At 41.5% G+C, this 14,223-nt stretch overlaps 1 protein-coding gene across 5 annotated transcripts in view; it reads right to left on the minus strand.

Annotated features, from left to right (window-relative positions):
* Nucleotides 1–14,223, minus strand: part of SFMBT2 (Scm like with four mbt domains 2) — a 181,267-nt gene that overhangs the window by 64,868 nt on the left and 102,176 nt on the right. For all 5 annotated transcript variants that reach the window (XM_055543500.1, XM_055543498.1, XM_055543497.1 and 2 more), the window contains 2 exons: nt 4,191–4,283; nt 2,838–2,985 (listed from right to left, as the gene is read on the minus strand). In XM_055543500.1, coding sequence (XP_055399475.1) covers nt 2,838–2,985; nt 4,191–4,283 — 241 coding nt within the window. The remainder of the gene's footprint in view (nt 1–2,837; nt 2,986–4,190; nt 4,284–14,223) is intronic.

Genomic DNA, 14,223 nt, shown 5'->3' on the forward strand with positions numbered 1-14,223 from the left:
TTGGACAAGACTGAACTAAACTGAAAGATTACTGAAGGATCACTTCTTGCTTTAAGGGTTTAAAAAATGATTATCACTGAGACTTTCTTATTGGAAGATACTAATCACCATTACTCAGTATATTTTACAAATGATACATAATACCAACATTCCTCCTAGAAAAGATATGCTTCAATTTCAACAGTGGAAAGAACTGTCTGGAAGACAACATTAAGACAATTTCATTTTACCAAATATCACAAATACGTAGGTGACAGAGAAGTGATAATAATGGCTGAACTGTAGGTATAAAAAGCTTAAGATATAAAAAGCATTTAATATTATGAAAAAATTTGTACCATCATTTCACTGCACATTTAAGAGTTCAACCATATTAATATAAAACAATTTTCTTAATAACATAAAATGCAATTATCAAAATAGGCACATCCATTTTACTAGTAAAGCTCCAAGCTATGTGAATAACCTCTTTTTGGAAACATATTTAAAAATTCTCAAGACCCTGGTAAATGTTAAACCTCTACCATCCATTAATCAAACATCCAAAATGCAGATATAAATGTTTTTCCTATTTTTTTAAACTATGTGAGGAAATACCCAACTCATTTTTTTTTAAATTCTTAAATAGATCCTATTTTTCTGGGAACAAACTCAGAATTTGTCAAGTCCAACCAAGCAACATTTTAGATAACTGTGACATTTTTCTTCAATGACAAGAGACTCATCTGCACACACACTTTGATTAGAAGTTGGGAAGAAACAAAGATGGCCAGAGGGCTTTCCAACTCTACAATTGGCCAGCTGCTGACATTCCACAGAAGGAAAAGACTTCTCTTGCCTGAACCAGCAGATGGTTCATAACATAGAACTTGGGCTTCCCAGGTAGTAATAGTGGTAAAGAACCCGCCTGCCAATGCAGAAGATGTAAGAGATGCAGGTTCGATCCCTGAGTCAGGAAGATCTCCTGGAGGAAGACATGGCAACCCACTCCAGTATCCTTGCCTAGAAAATCCCCATGGTGGTGGGCTGCAGTCCATAGGGTAGCAAAGTCAGACACGACTGAAGCAACTTAGCATGCCCACACACAGCATAGAACTTGTACTGTCAAGTCAAGAATTATAAGAACACTGGGTTTGTATCACGTCTTTGATTCTATATAGCAGAGGTTCCCAACCTTTTTGGCACCAGGGGCTGGTTTCATGGAAGACAATTTTTCCATGAACCAGGGCTGGGGGAATGGTTTCTGGGTGATTCAAGTGAATTACATTTATTGTGCACTTTATTTCTATTATCATTACATCAGCTCCACCTCAGATCATCAGGCATCAGATCCCGGTGGTCAGGGATACCTGCTATAGAATATCTGTGGAGTACCAGGGGTGCCCCCATTTACCAGTCTTGAAAACTGAGGCACAGTGATTTGTAGAGTCATCCACAGGCACCCAAATGGACACAAAAACAGAGGCCACGTGATCCTCATCTTCACCACCCATAACTAAGCAAAGAATCAGGAGCCCAGCCGCCTGTCCTGTTACTAAGCGTGGGGTCCTGGGCAGGTTACATAAACTCCCTGGAACTAAGTCTCCTTGTAGGGAAATCCTCATTTTGAGGACTCAATGAATTTGGCACTGGAAACAGGGGAAGCAGTGTTTTGGAGAAACATTATGATCAGGCTGAATTCCATTACTGCAGAACTTTAATGAGAAGAAGCAAGGGCCGAGATGGAAACAATTCAAAAGTATCTCTTCCGTGGGGCTGACACTGGAGGACGAGTTAGGATAAAAGCCCAGCAAAGTACAGTCATTTCACAGTAAGTCCAGTGCAACACAACTGATGTCCATATAACCCAATCTCCGGAGATCTGCAGAGATGAGCACAAAGGCCCTGCTTTATCTGAGATTATCTGTCAAAACCTCCCTGGAACTTTAGTTCTCTATTCTTGTTTTTTTCTCTTCCTTCATTCCCTTTCTTTTCCTATCCATCTTCTCACCTTTCATCTCTCTGCATCTTCCCTGGATAAGCCTGAGAACTACAAGGACAAGAAATCACATCTGTGAAGTACAGCACGGTCCTCACCGATACTATGGTTTATGGATCTCAATTTAAGAGGACTGGAACGCAAGCTGGTTCCCAACTTAATTACTGTCATGTCTTATGGAAACAAAGTGCTGAAAATCTGAGAGCAACTGGGCTCTGGGGGAAAGTCAACTTATTGGAAATACCGTTTTAAAGAAATGTTTCGTTAGCAGGTTGCTGCCTTTTTAAAGCCACAGCTCAGACACGTTCAAGTTTTTAATCCCAATCACTTGGCAATTCTGTACCCTCTCAACACACAGCAGAAACACAGCTGCCAATCATACAGTAACAGAAGGGTAGCAATGTTTCACAGAGGAGCCCAGGGTCACATACCTCCCCAGGGGATGGAGCTGTGTGTGTGTACACATGTGTGTGCTAAGTCACTTCAGCTGTGTCCAACTCTGTGCGACCCCATTGATTGTAGCCTGCCAGGCTCCTCTGTCCACGGGATTCTCCAAGAAAGAGTACTGGAGTGGGTTGCCACGTACTCCTCCAGGGCATCTTCCTGACCCGGGTATCAAACCTGCATCTCTTCTGTGTCCTGCATTGGCAGGTGGGTTCCTTACCGCTAGCACTACCTGGGGAGCCCCAAGGAGCTGTAACAGACCCTACGTCAAGCTAACCAAGAAACACACTGTTTTCCCACTGCATCCGAAATGTTTATGGCATAAACGTCTCCACATCAACAAAGGCATCACTTTGGTGACAATACGAGTCCTCCTGAACCACCCAAACGCTGTCAATTTTCACAAAACACAAACCTTTGGGAGGGGTGAGATTGACTCCGTTTTTAAGGCACCACTGTACTGGTAAAATCCCCAAAGAGTCCGCATGGCACAACATCGAGAGTTTACTAGGCTCTGGTCTGAGGTCATCAATAGTCACTTGAAAAAAATGATTGTTAAAAACCTGAAAGAAAAGACAACAGCGCCCAGGGTTAATTCCTTGAGATGAACAAATAATGCTCCAAAGGAAGACTGGCACAGCTTTCAAATTAAGTAAATGTACTTCATCCCAATGGTCGCAGCAATAACTGCCGCTTCAGTATATATTCTTAAAGTGGTCCAATCGTGAAAAAGTTTAAGTTGATCATTTCAGTCATACTAATGGAACTAAAACACACACTGGCTAGAATCTAAATGTGCTGGATTCTTCCACCATTTATAAAATGATATAAATAGTGGATAAGCTCAGTCCCTCAGTCATGTCTGACTCTTTTGTGACATCATCGATTGCAGCCTGCCAGGCTTCTCTGTCCGTGGAATTTCCCGGGCAAGAACACTGGAGTGGGTTGACATTTCTTCCTCCAATAAATAGTATGTGTGTGTGTGTATATATATGTATGTACACGTGTGTGTGTGTATTTAAAGTAGAAACACATACTTTAGATGTTACGATAGGTGAGTTCACTGAGACTTCTTTGATGGGGAAGGGAAGTTATAATCTTAAAAGACTATCAGTTCATTAATAAAAATGTCTTTACATGAAATGGTACTTTCATTTTAAATCTGTGAATTGTAGATGTATGACTTTTCCTTTAATCAGTGAAAGCAGAAGAGAGAAAGGAAGCCAAGTGTTCTCTGCCCCCTCATTCCAGAAACAGGACTTTGCTTATCACCATTTTCAAGTATTTTCAAAATAGATCACATGGGCTATAATCAGTGTAGCAGGAGGAGCCCAATTATTAGTACAAAGACTATGTATGCAAACTTATCAGCAGTTCTTTTCATGAGCACAGACAAATGGTAGGCTCAGTGTCATGTGGTTAATAAGAGAAGGTGGCACATATTCAGTGGCTGAGTTCACTGCTATAAACTCAGTTTCTCGTCGGCATCTCCTCCAAGTCACTGTAGGACACAAGCGTCTGCATTCTGCACTATCAGAGGACAAGTGATGTTCACCCACCCGTTACAAGAGGAGGCACCTGATCAAACTCACTCCATTATGTAAGTGACCAAGACGGGAGCTTAAGACAGGGCTGGGCTGCAGAGGAAGCCCTCTTTCCTGGGTTTACTTGGCATCGAGCCTATTCCCTCGGGTTGGCTTGGAATAGAAAGACTTAGGATGTGATCCACTCCAGAGGTGGAGGTCAGGAGCAGGGGAGGGATGCTCACCTTGGTCACGGATGCAGGGCAAATGTGACTCATGTTCACGGTCTCTAGCTTCATCCCAACTGTGAAGAAATGGCTTCTCAAATCTGCATGGTCCTGCAAGGAAAAGACTGAAACTGTTACAAAGACCTTGTATTGTAAATTAACTCAGTAACTGTCCGGATGCTTCCTTTGAATGTTTTAGTGGGTGACCTACAACAGACTGAAATAATTAACCCTCTTCAGCCTCTAATTATGGCAAGATATCATGTGTTTAGGGCTTCCCTGGGGGCTCAGATGGTAAAGAATCCGCCTGTAATGTGTGAGACCTGCGTTTGATCCCTGAGTTGGGAAGATCCCCTGGAGAAGGGAGTGGCAACCCACTCCAGTATTCTTGCCTGGAGAACTCCACGGACAGAGGAGCCTGGAGGGCGACAGTCCATGCGGTTGCAAAGAGTCGGACGCGACTGAGACTTTAGCTTCACTTCATTGTGTATTTAATTATTTTCTGCAGTCTTAATTGCTTTTCCAAGGGAGAAACAAGCCTTGGTGGCCATGCTCAAATTTGTACTACACAATAAAAAAAAAAAAAACACACCACATGGCTTTGATTTTCCTATCATGGACAGACGTGCAGCTCAGTAATGGAAGCAACCAGTCATCTAAAACACAGCAGGGGCAGCCTCGGAAAAGGTGGCCTCTTGCTACCGGAGTTACTTCGAAGGCTTTGGGGAGGATCAGGTGGGGGGATACAGCTTGTCTTCTCTGCATTCAGGGTATCAGCGATGGGTACTGATACTGGTCCTTGGACATGTGGAGACAACACATCCCGAAACAGCCCAGCACCCAATCAGAACCTGCCTCCTGCTCTATAAAGATGAGCTACATCCCCCACTTAATAGGTGCCTGGCAGTTTTATAGACAATTCACCAAAGCCTTGTGTGTGTGAGCAGAGGCTTCCTGTCTTCTCAAGAAAACACATTTTCAGTAACTGCTTCAGCTACCCAGCAACAGATGAGGCTGGTGGGACTCTGGCCATCAGGATTTATCTTGCCGAGATGGAGGTCATCTCGTAACTCACGGTCTTTATAAACAGCAGTGGATAAATAAATGTCTTTGCAGCGTGTCCCTGAGGAAATAAGAGCTGCAAGTAAATCCTGCTGTTTCTAAATACATCAATTGGGTGTGAGAAGTACAAACGCAGCTGGGGATCTATGACTTCCTTTGATCTGCCAATGAAAAGTGGATTTTAAAAAATTTTTATTGAAGTATAGTTGATTTACAATGCTGTGTTAGTCTCAGGTGTACAGCAAAGTGATTCAGTTACACATACAAATATATGTGAATTCTTTTTCAGATTCTTTTCCATTACAGATTATTACAAGAAAATGAATATTGTTCCTGGTGCTATATAGTAGGTCCTTGTTATCTATCTAGTTTATATACAGTAGTGTGTATATTTTAATCCCAAATGTCTAATTTGTCCCAGACTCTCCGTGTGACCTTGACCACTGACCTGAAGTCTTCAGCCAATTTCACATCCATCCCTGTCTCGGCTCCAAGCCCCACCAGAAGGTTGCTCAATCACAACTCCCAATGCTGGGGTGGAAACCCTTTAATGCACAGGAACCCTACACTAATAACTGTCCCTTACCTGCTCCAATAGTTTGGCCACTTGATATGAAGACCTGACTCTTTGGAAAAGACCCTGATGCTGGGAAAGATTGAGGACAGGAGGAGAAGGGGGTAGCAGAGGATGAGATAGTTAGATAGCATTACGGACTCAGTGGACATGAGTTTAAGCAAACTCTGGGAGAGATTAAGAACAGGGAAGGCTGGCATGCTGCAGTCCATGAGATTGCTAAGAGTTGGACATGACTTGGCATCGGAACAACCGCAACAACCTGCTGCCCTATTTTACTCATAGGTGTCTAGAGGGACCTGCTGCTCCTTAGAAATAAAGCATTAAGTCTCGGACAGAAATGTGGTCCACAGACAACCTTCTCTCTCCAAGGCTGTGGACTCTATAATAAATCCTTATTGTTAATGATTTCAGTGCCTCCTGAATTAAACTGTGCATCTAGGTAAAGAGGGGATCACTCTGTGTACATACCACCCTCTCATCTTTCTAGAGTCCCTGCGCGCCTCTGTGAACCTCTGAACATCTTCCCCTCTGTTCATACTTAAGAAATATCACATCAAAACCATAGGTAGTCACATGTGGGATGAAAATAAAATATTAATGACATGAACATTTTTAAACAATTAAAATACTGTTAGCAACACTTTGTCTTGATGACAATAAAATATTTTAAAATAAAGTTTAGTGAACAAAGGTTGAGAAACAAGTTTTCCTTTGTGAATCACAACTTAGGTTTCCTACACTTCAATTTTTTCTACTAGGATTGAGTTGCAAGCACACAAATTTCTTACTCGTGGAAATCTATCTGGTTTTGTTCCAACCTATGTGAAAACTCTTGAGCTTTCTTCTTTAAAATACTGCAAAAAAAAAAAAAAGAACGAAACTGAATATTTTGAGGGGTTATTTGCAACCATAAGCAGGTCATTTATATTCTGGTCTCAAATATCCATGTCAATTGGTCACAGCAAACACCCACTTCCAACAATACAAGAGAAAAGTCTACACATGGACATCACCAGATGGTCAATATCGAAATCAGATTGATTATATTCTTTGCAGCCAAAGACGGAGAAGCTCTACAAAGTGAGCAAAAACAAGACCAGGAGCTGACTGTGGCTCAGATCATGAGTTCCTTATTGCCAAATTCAGACTTAAATTGAAGAATATAAAGAAAACCACCAGATCTTTCAGGCATGAACTAAATCAAATTTCTTACAATTATGCAGTGGAAGTGAGAAATAGATTCAAGGGATTAGATCTGATAAGAGTGCCTGAAGAACTATGGACGGATGCTCGGGACACTGTACAGGAGAAAGGGATCTAAACCATCCCCAAGGAAAAAAAATGTGAAAAAGCAAAAAATGGCTGTCTCAGGAGGCCTTACAAATAGCTGTGAAAAGAAGAGAGGCAAAAAGCAAAGGAGAAAAGGAAAGATCAACCCATTTGAATGGAGTTCCAAGAATAGCAAGGAGAGATACGAAAGCCTTCCTTATAATCAGTGCAGAGAAATAGAAGAAAACAATAGAACGGGAATGACTAGAGATCTCTTCAAGAAAATGAGAGATACCAAGGGAACATTTCATGCAAAGATGGGCACAATAAAGGACAGAAATTGTTTGAACCTAACAGATGCAGATGAGATTAAGAAGAGGTGGAAAGAATTATACAGAAAGATCTTCATGACCCAGATAATCACGATGGTGTGATCACTGACCTAGAGCCAGACATCCTGGAATGTGAAGTCAACTGTGCTTTAGGAAGCATCACTATGAACAAAGCTAGTGGAGGTGAAGGAATTCCACTTGAGCTATTTCAAAACCTAAAAGATGATGCTGTTAAAGTGCTGCACTTAATATGCCAGCCAATTTGGAAAACTCAGCAGTGGCCACAGAACTGGAAAAGGTCAGTTTTCATTCCAGTCCCAAAGAAAGGCAATGCCAAAGAATGTTCAAACTACTGCACAATTGCACTCATCTCACACGCAAGTAATGTTCAAAATTCTCCAAGTCAGGCTTCAACAATACACGAACCGTGAACTTCCAGATGTTCAAGCTGGATTTAGAAAGGCTGAGGAACCTTAGATCAAATTGCCAACATCCACTGGATCATCGAAAAAGCAAGGGAGTTGTAGAAGAACATCTATTTCTGCTTTATTGACTATGCCAAAGACTTTGATTGTGTGGATCACAATAAACTGTGGAAAATTCTGAAAGAGATGGGAATACCAGATCACCTAAGCTGCCTCCTGAGAAATCAGGAGTTAGAAGTGGACATGGAACAAGAGACTGGTTCCAAATAGGGAAAGGAGTATGGAGAGGCTGTATATTGTCACCCTGCTTATTTAACTTATATGCAGAGTACATCATGAGAAATGCTGGGCTGGATGAAGCACAAGCTGGAGTCAAGACTGCTGGGAGATATATCAACAACCTCAGATAGGCAGATGACACCACCCTTATGGCAGAAAGTAAAGAAGAACTAAAGAGCCTCTTGATGAAAGTGAAGAGGTGAGTGAAAAAGTTGGCTTAAAACTCAACATTTAGAAAACTAAGATCATGGCTTCCGGTACCGTCACTTCATGGCAAACAGATGGGGAAACAATGGAAACAATGAGAAACTTTATTTTCTTGGGCTCCAAAATCACTGCAGATGGTGACTGAAATTAAAGCCATGAAATGAAAAGACGCTTACTCCTTGGAAGAAGTTATGACCAACCTAGACAGCATATTAAAAAGCAGACATTACCTTGCCAACAAAGGTCCTTCTAGTCAAAGCTATGGTTTTTCCAGTAGTCATGTATGGATGTGAGAGTTGCACTATAAAGAAAGCTGAGAGTCAAAAAATTGATGCTTTTGAACTGTAGTGTTGGAGAAGACTCTTGAGAATCCCTTGGACTGCAAGGAGATCCAACCAGTCCATCCTAAAGGAAACCAGTCCTGAATATTCATTGGAAGGACTGATGCTGAAGCTGAAACTCCAATACTTTGGCCACATGATGGGAAGAACTGACTCACTGGAAAAGACCCTGATACTGGGAAAGACTAAAGGCGGGAGGAGAAGGGGACAATAGAGGATGAGATCGTTGGATGGCATCACCTACTCAATGGACAAGAGTTTGAGTTAACTCCGGGAGTTAGTGATGGACAGGGAGGCCTGGCGTGCTGCAGTCAATGGAGTTGCAAAGAGTCAGACATGACTGAGCGACTGAACTGAACTGAACTATTGATTATGCCTTATTAATAAACATGAGCTCCAAATTTCAAAAAGGAACTTGGAAATTTTAAAATATATCCTTTTCTGCTCAGACCTAACTTTCACTTTCTTTAGGTCATTTTTTTTTTTTTAATGAAATCTTACAAAAAACTTTTTATTTACTTATTTATTTTTGGCTGTGCTAGATTTTCATTGCTGTGTGGGCTTTTCTTTAGTTACAGCGAGCAGAGGCTACACCACAGTTCAAAAGCATCAATTCTTCGACTCTCAGCTTTCTTTATAGTCCAACTCTCACATCCATACATGACTCCTGGAAAAACCATAGCTTTGACCAGACGGACCTTTGTTGGCAAAGTAATGTCTCTGATTTTTAATACGCTGTCTAGGTTGGTCATAACTTTTCTTCCAAGGAGCAAGCGTCTTTTAATTTCATGGCTGCAGTCACCTTCTGCAGTGATTTTAGAGCCCAAGAAAATAAAGTCTGTCACTGTTTCCCCATCTATTTGCCATGAAGTGATGGCACCAGATGCCATGATCTTAGTTTTCTGAATGTTGAGCTTTAAGCCAACTTTTTCACTCTCCTCTTTCATCAAGACTCTTTAGTTCTTCTTTGCTTTCTGCCATAAAGGTGGTGTCGTCTGCATATCTGAGGTTACTGATATTTCTCCCAGCAGTCTTGACTCCAGCTTGTGCTTCATCCATCCCAGCGTTTCTCATGATGTACTTTGCATTTAAGTTAAATAAGCAGAGTGACAGTATATAGCCTTGATATACTCCTTTCCGTATTTGGTATCAGTCTATTATTCCATGTCCTGTTCTAACTGTTGCTTCTTGACCTGCCTACAGATTTCTCAGGAGGCAGGTCAAGTGATCTGGTATTCCCATCTCTTTCAGAATTTTCCACAGTTTGTTGTGATCCACACAGTCAAAGGCTTTGGCATAGTCAATAAAACAGATGTTTTTCTGGAACTCTCTTGCTTTTTTGATGAGCCAATGGATGTTGGCAATTTGATCTCCGGTTCCTCTGCCTTTTCTAAATCCAGCTTGAACATATGGAAGTTCACGGTTCATGTATAGTTGAAGCCTGACTTGGAGAATTTTGAACATTACTTGCTAGCGTGTGAGATGAGTGCAATTGTGCGGTAGTTTGAGCATTCTTTGGCATTGCCTTTCTTTGGGACTGGAATGAAAACTGACCTTTTCCAGCATTTTCACAGCATCATGTTTTAGAATTTTAAATTTCTCAACTGGAATTCCATCACCTCCACTAGCTTTGTTTGTAGTGATGCTTCCTAAGGCCCACTTGACTTTGTATGCCAGGATGTCTGGCTCTAGGTGAGTGATCACACCATTGTGATTATCTGGGTCATGAAGTTCTTTTCTGTATAGTTCTTCTACGTATTCTTGCCACTTCTTATTAATATCTTCTGCCTCTGTTACGTCCATACCATTTTTGCCCTTTATTGTGCCCATCTTTGCATGAAATGTTTCCTTGCTATCTCCAATTTTCTTGAAGAGATCTCTAGTCTTTACCATTCTATTGGTTTCCTCTGTTTCTTTGCACTGATCAGTGAGAAAGGCTTTCTTATCTCGCCTTCCTATTCTTTGGAACTCTGCATTCAATGGGTATATCTTTCCTTTTGTCCTTTGCTTTTTACTTCTCTTCTTTCTACAGCTGTTGGTAAGGCCTTCTCAGACAACCATTTTGCCTTTTTTGTATTTCTTTTTCTTGGGGATGGTCTTGATCATTGCCTCCTGTACAGTGTCATGAACCTCCATCCATAGTTCTTCAGGAACTCTTATCTGATATAATCCCTTGAATCTATTTGTCACTTCTACTGTATAATCATAAGGTATTTGATTTAGGTCATACCTGAACGGTCTAGTGGTTTTCCCTACTTTGTTCAATTTGTCTGAATTTGGCAATAAGGAGCTCATGATCTGAGCCATAGTCAGCTCCCGGTCTTGTTTTTGCTGACTTTGTAGAGCTTCTCCATCTTTGGCTGCAAAGAATATAATCAATCTGATTTCAGTATAGATCATCTGGTGATGTCCATGTGTAGAGTCTTCTCTTGCATTGTTGGAAGAGGGTGTTTGCTATGACCTAACACCCCCAAAAAGATGTTGTTTTCATTATAGGGGACTAGAATGCAAAAGTAGGAAGTCAAGAGATACCTGGAGTAACAGGCGAATTTGGCCTTGGAGTACAGAATGAAGCAGGGCAAAGGCTAATGGAATTTTGCCCAGAGAACACACTGGTATAGCAAACACCCTCTTCCAACACCGCAAGAGAATTCAGTCAGAGAAACATCAAAAACTACATGATTTCTTGATATCCATTCCAATTCTGTGTTCTGCCATCATCCATTCATTTGATCACCATCCACTGAAAACCACTGGGGCACCAAACAGTGAGTTTCCCTGGAGGCTCAGTGGTAAAGAATCTGCCTGCAATGCAGGAGACCCGGATTCAGTCCCTGCATAGGGAAGAGCCCCTGGAGAAGGGAATGGCTACCCACTCCAGTTTGATTGCCTGGAGAATTCCATGGACAGAGGAGCCTAAGCCTGGCGATCTACAGTCCATGGGGTGGAAAAGGGTCAGACGTGACTGAACGACTAGCACTCTCACTTCGCTTTCACCACAGACCAGGCCACTCGATGGTGCACAGAATACACACAGTGAAAACTGCGCTTGTAAAAGGCAGAAGGAAGAGACACGCAGAGAACAGCGATGGAAGACGCAGGCTTAGAAGGAAAATTCAGAACAAATACTGTTTTTACTTGTAGCCTCAAAAAGCATAACCACCAAGACACTGGCAGTCCAGGGATTTAAAAGTGTGAAACTTAATTTTGAATATAAAAATCATGATACTTCGGATGACAATGAAATGATTCTGGGAAGGTGGAACAGTAAATTCAGTTAGAGAGGCTGGGTCTTAAAATACTGCACTGAGGTTTTTAGGTATGATCCAAGAAGCAAAAGGAGTCATTCAGCACTCCTAATAAATACAGAGATTTTTATGATAAAAAAAATTCAATGCCAGTGCATTTCCAAATAAGCCAATATACAGACCTTCTGAGCTCAGTGTGTGTGCAAATAAATGCACATACATATGAATGTATGAGAAAAGGCAAAGATATTCTCACTGGAAAACAAATTTAGTTCGAGCCCATTTACTTGGGCTATTAATAGTCAGAGAACACTCGTTCATTTACAGACACCAGCTAATCATTTTTGATTCTAAGGAGAGACTGAGGGGAAGTGTTGCTGACCCTGGAAATGATTCAGAAAACCGATGCTCTGCTGAGAGATAATGGGAAATTCACTGAGGGTTGAAAGATACATCCTGGCTTTTGCAAAGCTCCGAAGAATCCTTCACACCTCTCAATTACTGGATCAAGAATGACGCTGTTCCTGAAATGAGGAGCAAGTAGTAAATCCTCAGGACATTTACAGATGTGCCTGTCACATTCACGCAATACTGTTTATTCAAACGAACCAGAGTCCAGTTAAACTGCTTACGGAAAATCCCCTTTCTTTTAAGACAGGCTGGCAATGTCATTCCCATTTTCATTAATGCCTATACATTTTATTTTTGCCCTGAAGTAGTTTTATATTGATTAGAAGTAAAACACCATTCATTTTACTGAAGGGCTGTCTTACCAGCCTACCTTAACAATCGCTCTTCAGGGAATCTTATTTTCAGTCGAATGACAACGTAAAAGAGATTACTATACACATCAACTTCCATAACCCATGCAAACTTCATCAGCTTTATTTTTCCTAAACCCACAGAGCTTTCACTCTCTCAGGAAATCAGTCCTGAATATTCACTGGCAGGACTGATGCTGAAGCCGAAACTCCAATACTTTGGCCACCTGATGAGAAGAACTGACACATTGGAAAAGACCCTGATGCTGGGAAAGATTGAGGGCAGGAGGAGAAGGGGACGAAAGAGGATGAGATGGCGGGATGGCATCATTGACTGGCTGCACAAGAGTTTGAGCAAGCTCTAGGAGTTGGTGATGGACAGGGAAGCCTGGCATGCTGCAGTCCATGGGGTCGCAAAGAGTTGGACACGACTGAGCAACAACTGAACCGAAGAGTCAGAGACTCTGCACTGACACTAGCTTGGTTTGGATTAAAATATTCAAGCAGGGAGAAACAGTAACAGCAATGAACATATTGTAAACACTTGTGAGCACTTTCCTCGTATTATTATTTTCCCCTCACAGCAGACTACAGGGTAGGATCCATCTTACAGACAGGAAACTAAGACATATAGAGGTTAAGTTACCTAAACAAGGACACATAGCTGACAAGAGAATGCATGTGTGCCTGCTAACTCTGCAACGCCATGGTCTATAGTCCGCCAGGCTCCTCTGTCCATGGGATTCTCCATGCATGAATACTGGAGTGGGATGCCATTTCCTTCTGCAGAGGCTCTTCCAGACTTAGGGATCAAACCTGCATCTTCTATGTCACCTGCACTGGCAGACAGGTTCTTTACCTCTAGCGCCACCTGGGAAGCCAGGATTCAAATCTACATAGTCTGACGCTCTGACGCTAAGAACATGACCTAGCCATCAGATTACGTAGTCGTCTGTGATTAGCCATGGAACAGATTGAGAAGCAAAGACCAAAATGGCTCTTTTCATTTTTCAACTGCTAATAGTTAAGCAAGCAAAAAAATAATAACAATAAATAAAACCCTTATTTACAACCTATATGCTCCTAAGATGCTATTTCAAAGACAGATATTGCCAAGTTAAAAAGTGATAGCTATTAATACTGACCACTTACTGCAAACCTCCAATTACTGCTGTCAATTCACAGCACTTGTCGACGGCTTAAGAAAAAACTGTCAAGATAAAATTCTGACACTAGAATTACCTCCCAATGGTTGTATACAATCAGTTTTCATCAACAATGAACCAGTATTTTTTACTAATTGCTTTCATGTTCTTTAAGGCATGGAGATTGAAGAAATGCATACAGCAAATGCTTACAATGCTCTACAAGTTATCAGTCATCGACACCTATCTGTCATAATGATATCAGTGCTAACCCAGACGGGTTCATCTGATAAATGGAGTTCATCCAGGAAATGTGCCCAGCTGCCAAGTCCACAGGAGTCCCAACCTGCTGGTGGTATTTTCAATACCCTGTATTAAGTGCTAACCTGGGTACAGAATGAAGTA

Source organism: Bubalus kerabau, chromosome 13 (genome assembly GCF_029407905.1).
Source record: "Bubalus kerabau isolate K-KA32 ecotype Philippines breed swamp buffalo chromosome 13, PCC_UOA_SB_1v2, whole genome shotgun sequence".
NCBI lineage: Eukaryota > Metazoa > Chordata > Mammalia > Artiodactyla > Bovidae > Bubalus > Bubalus kerabau.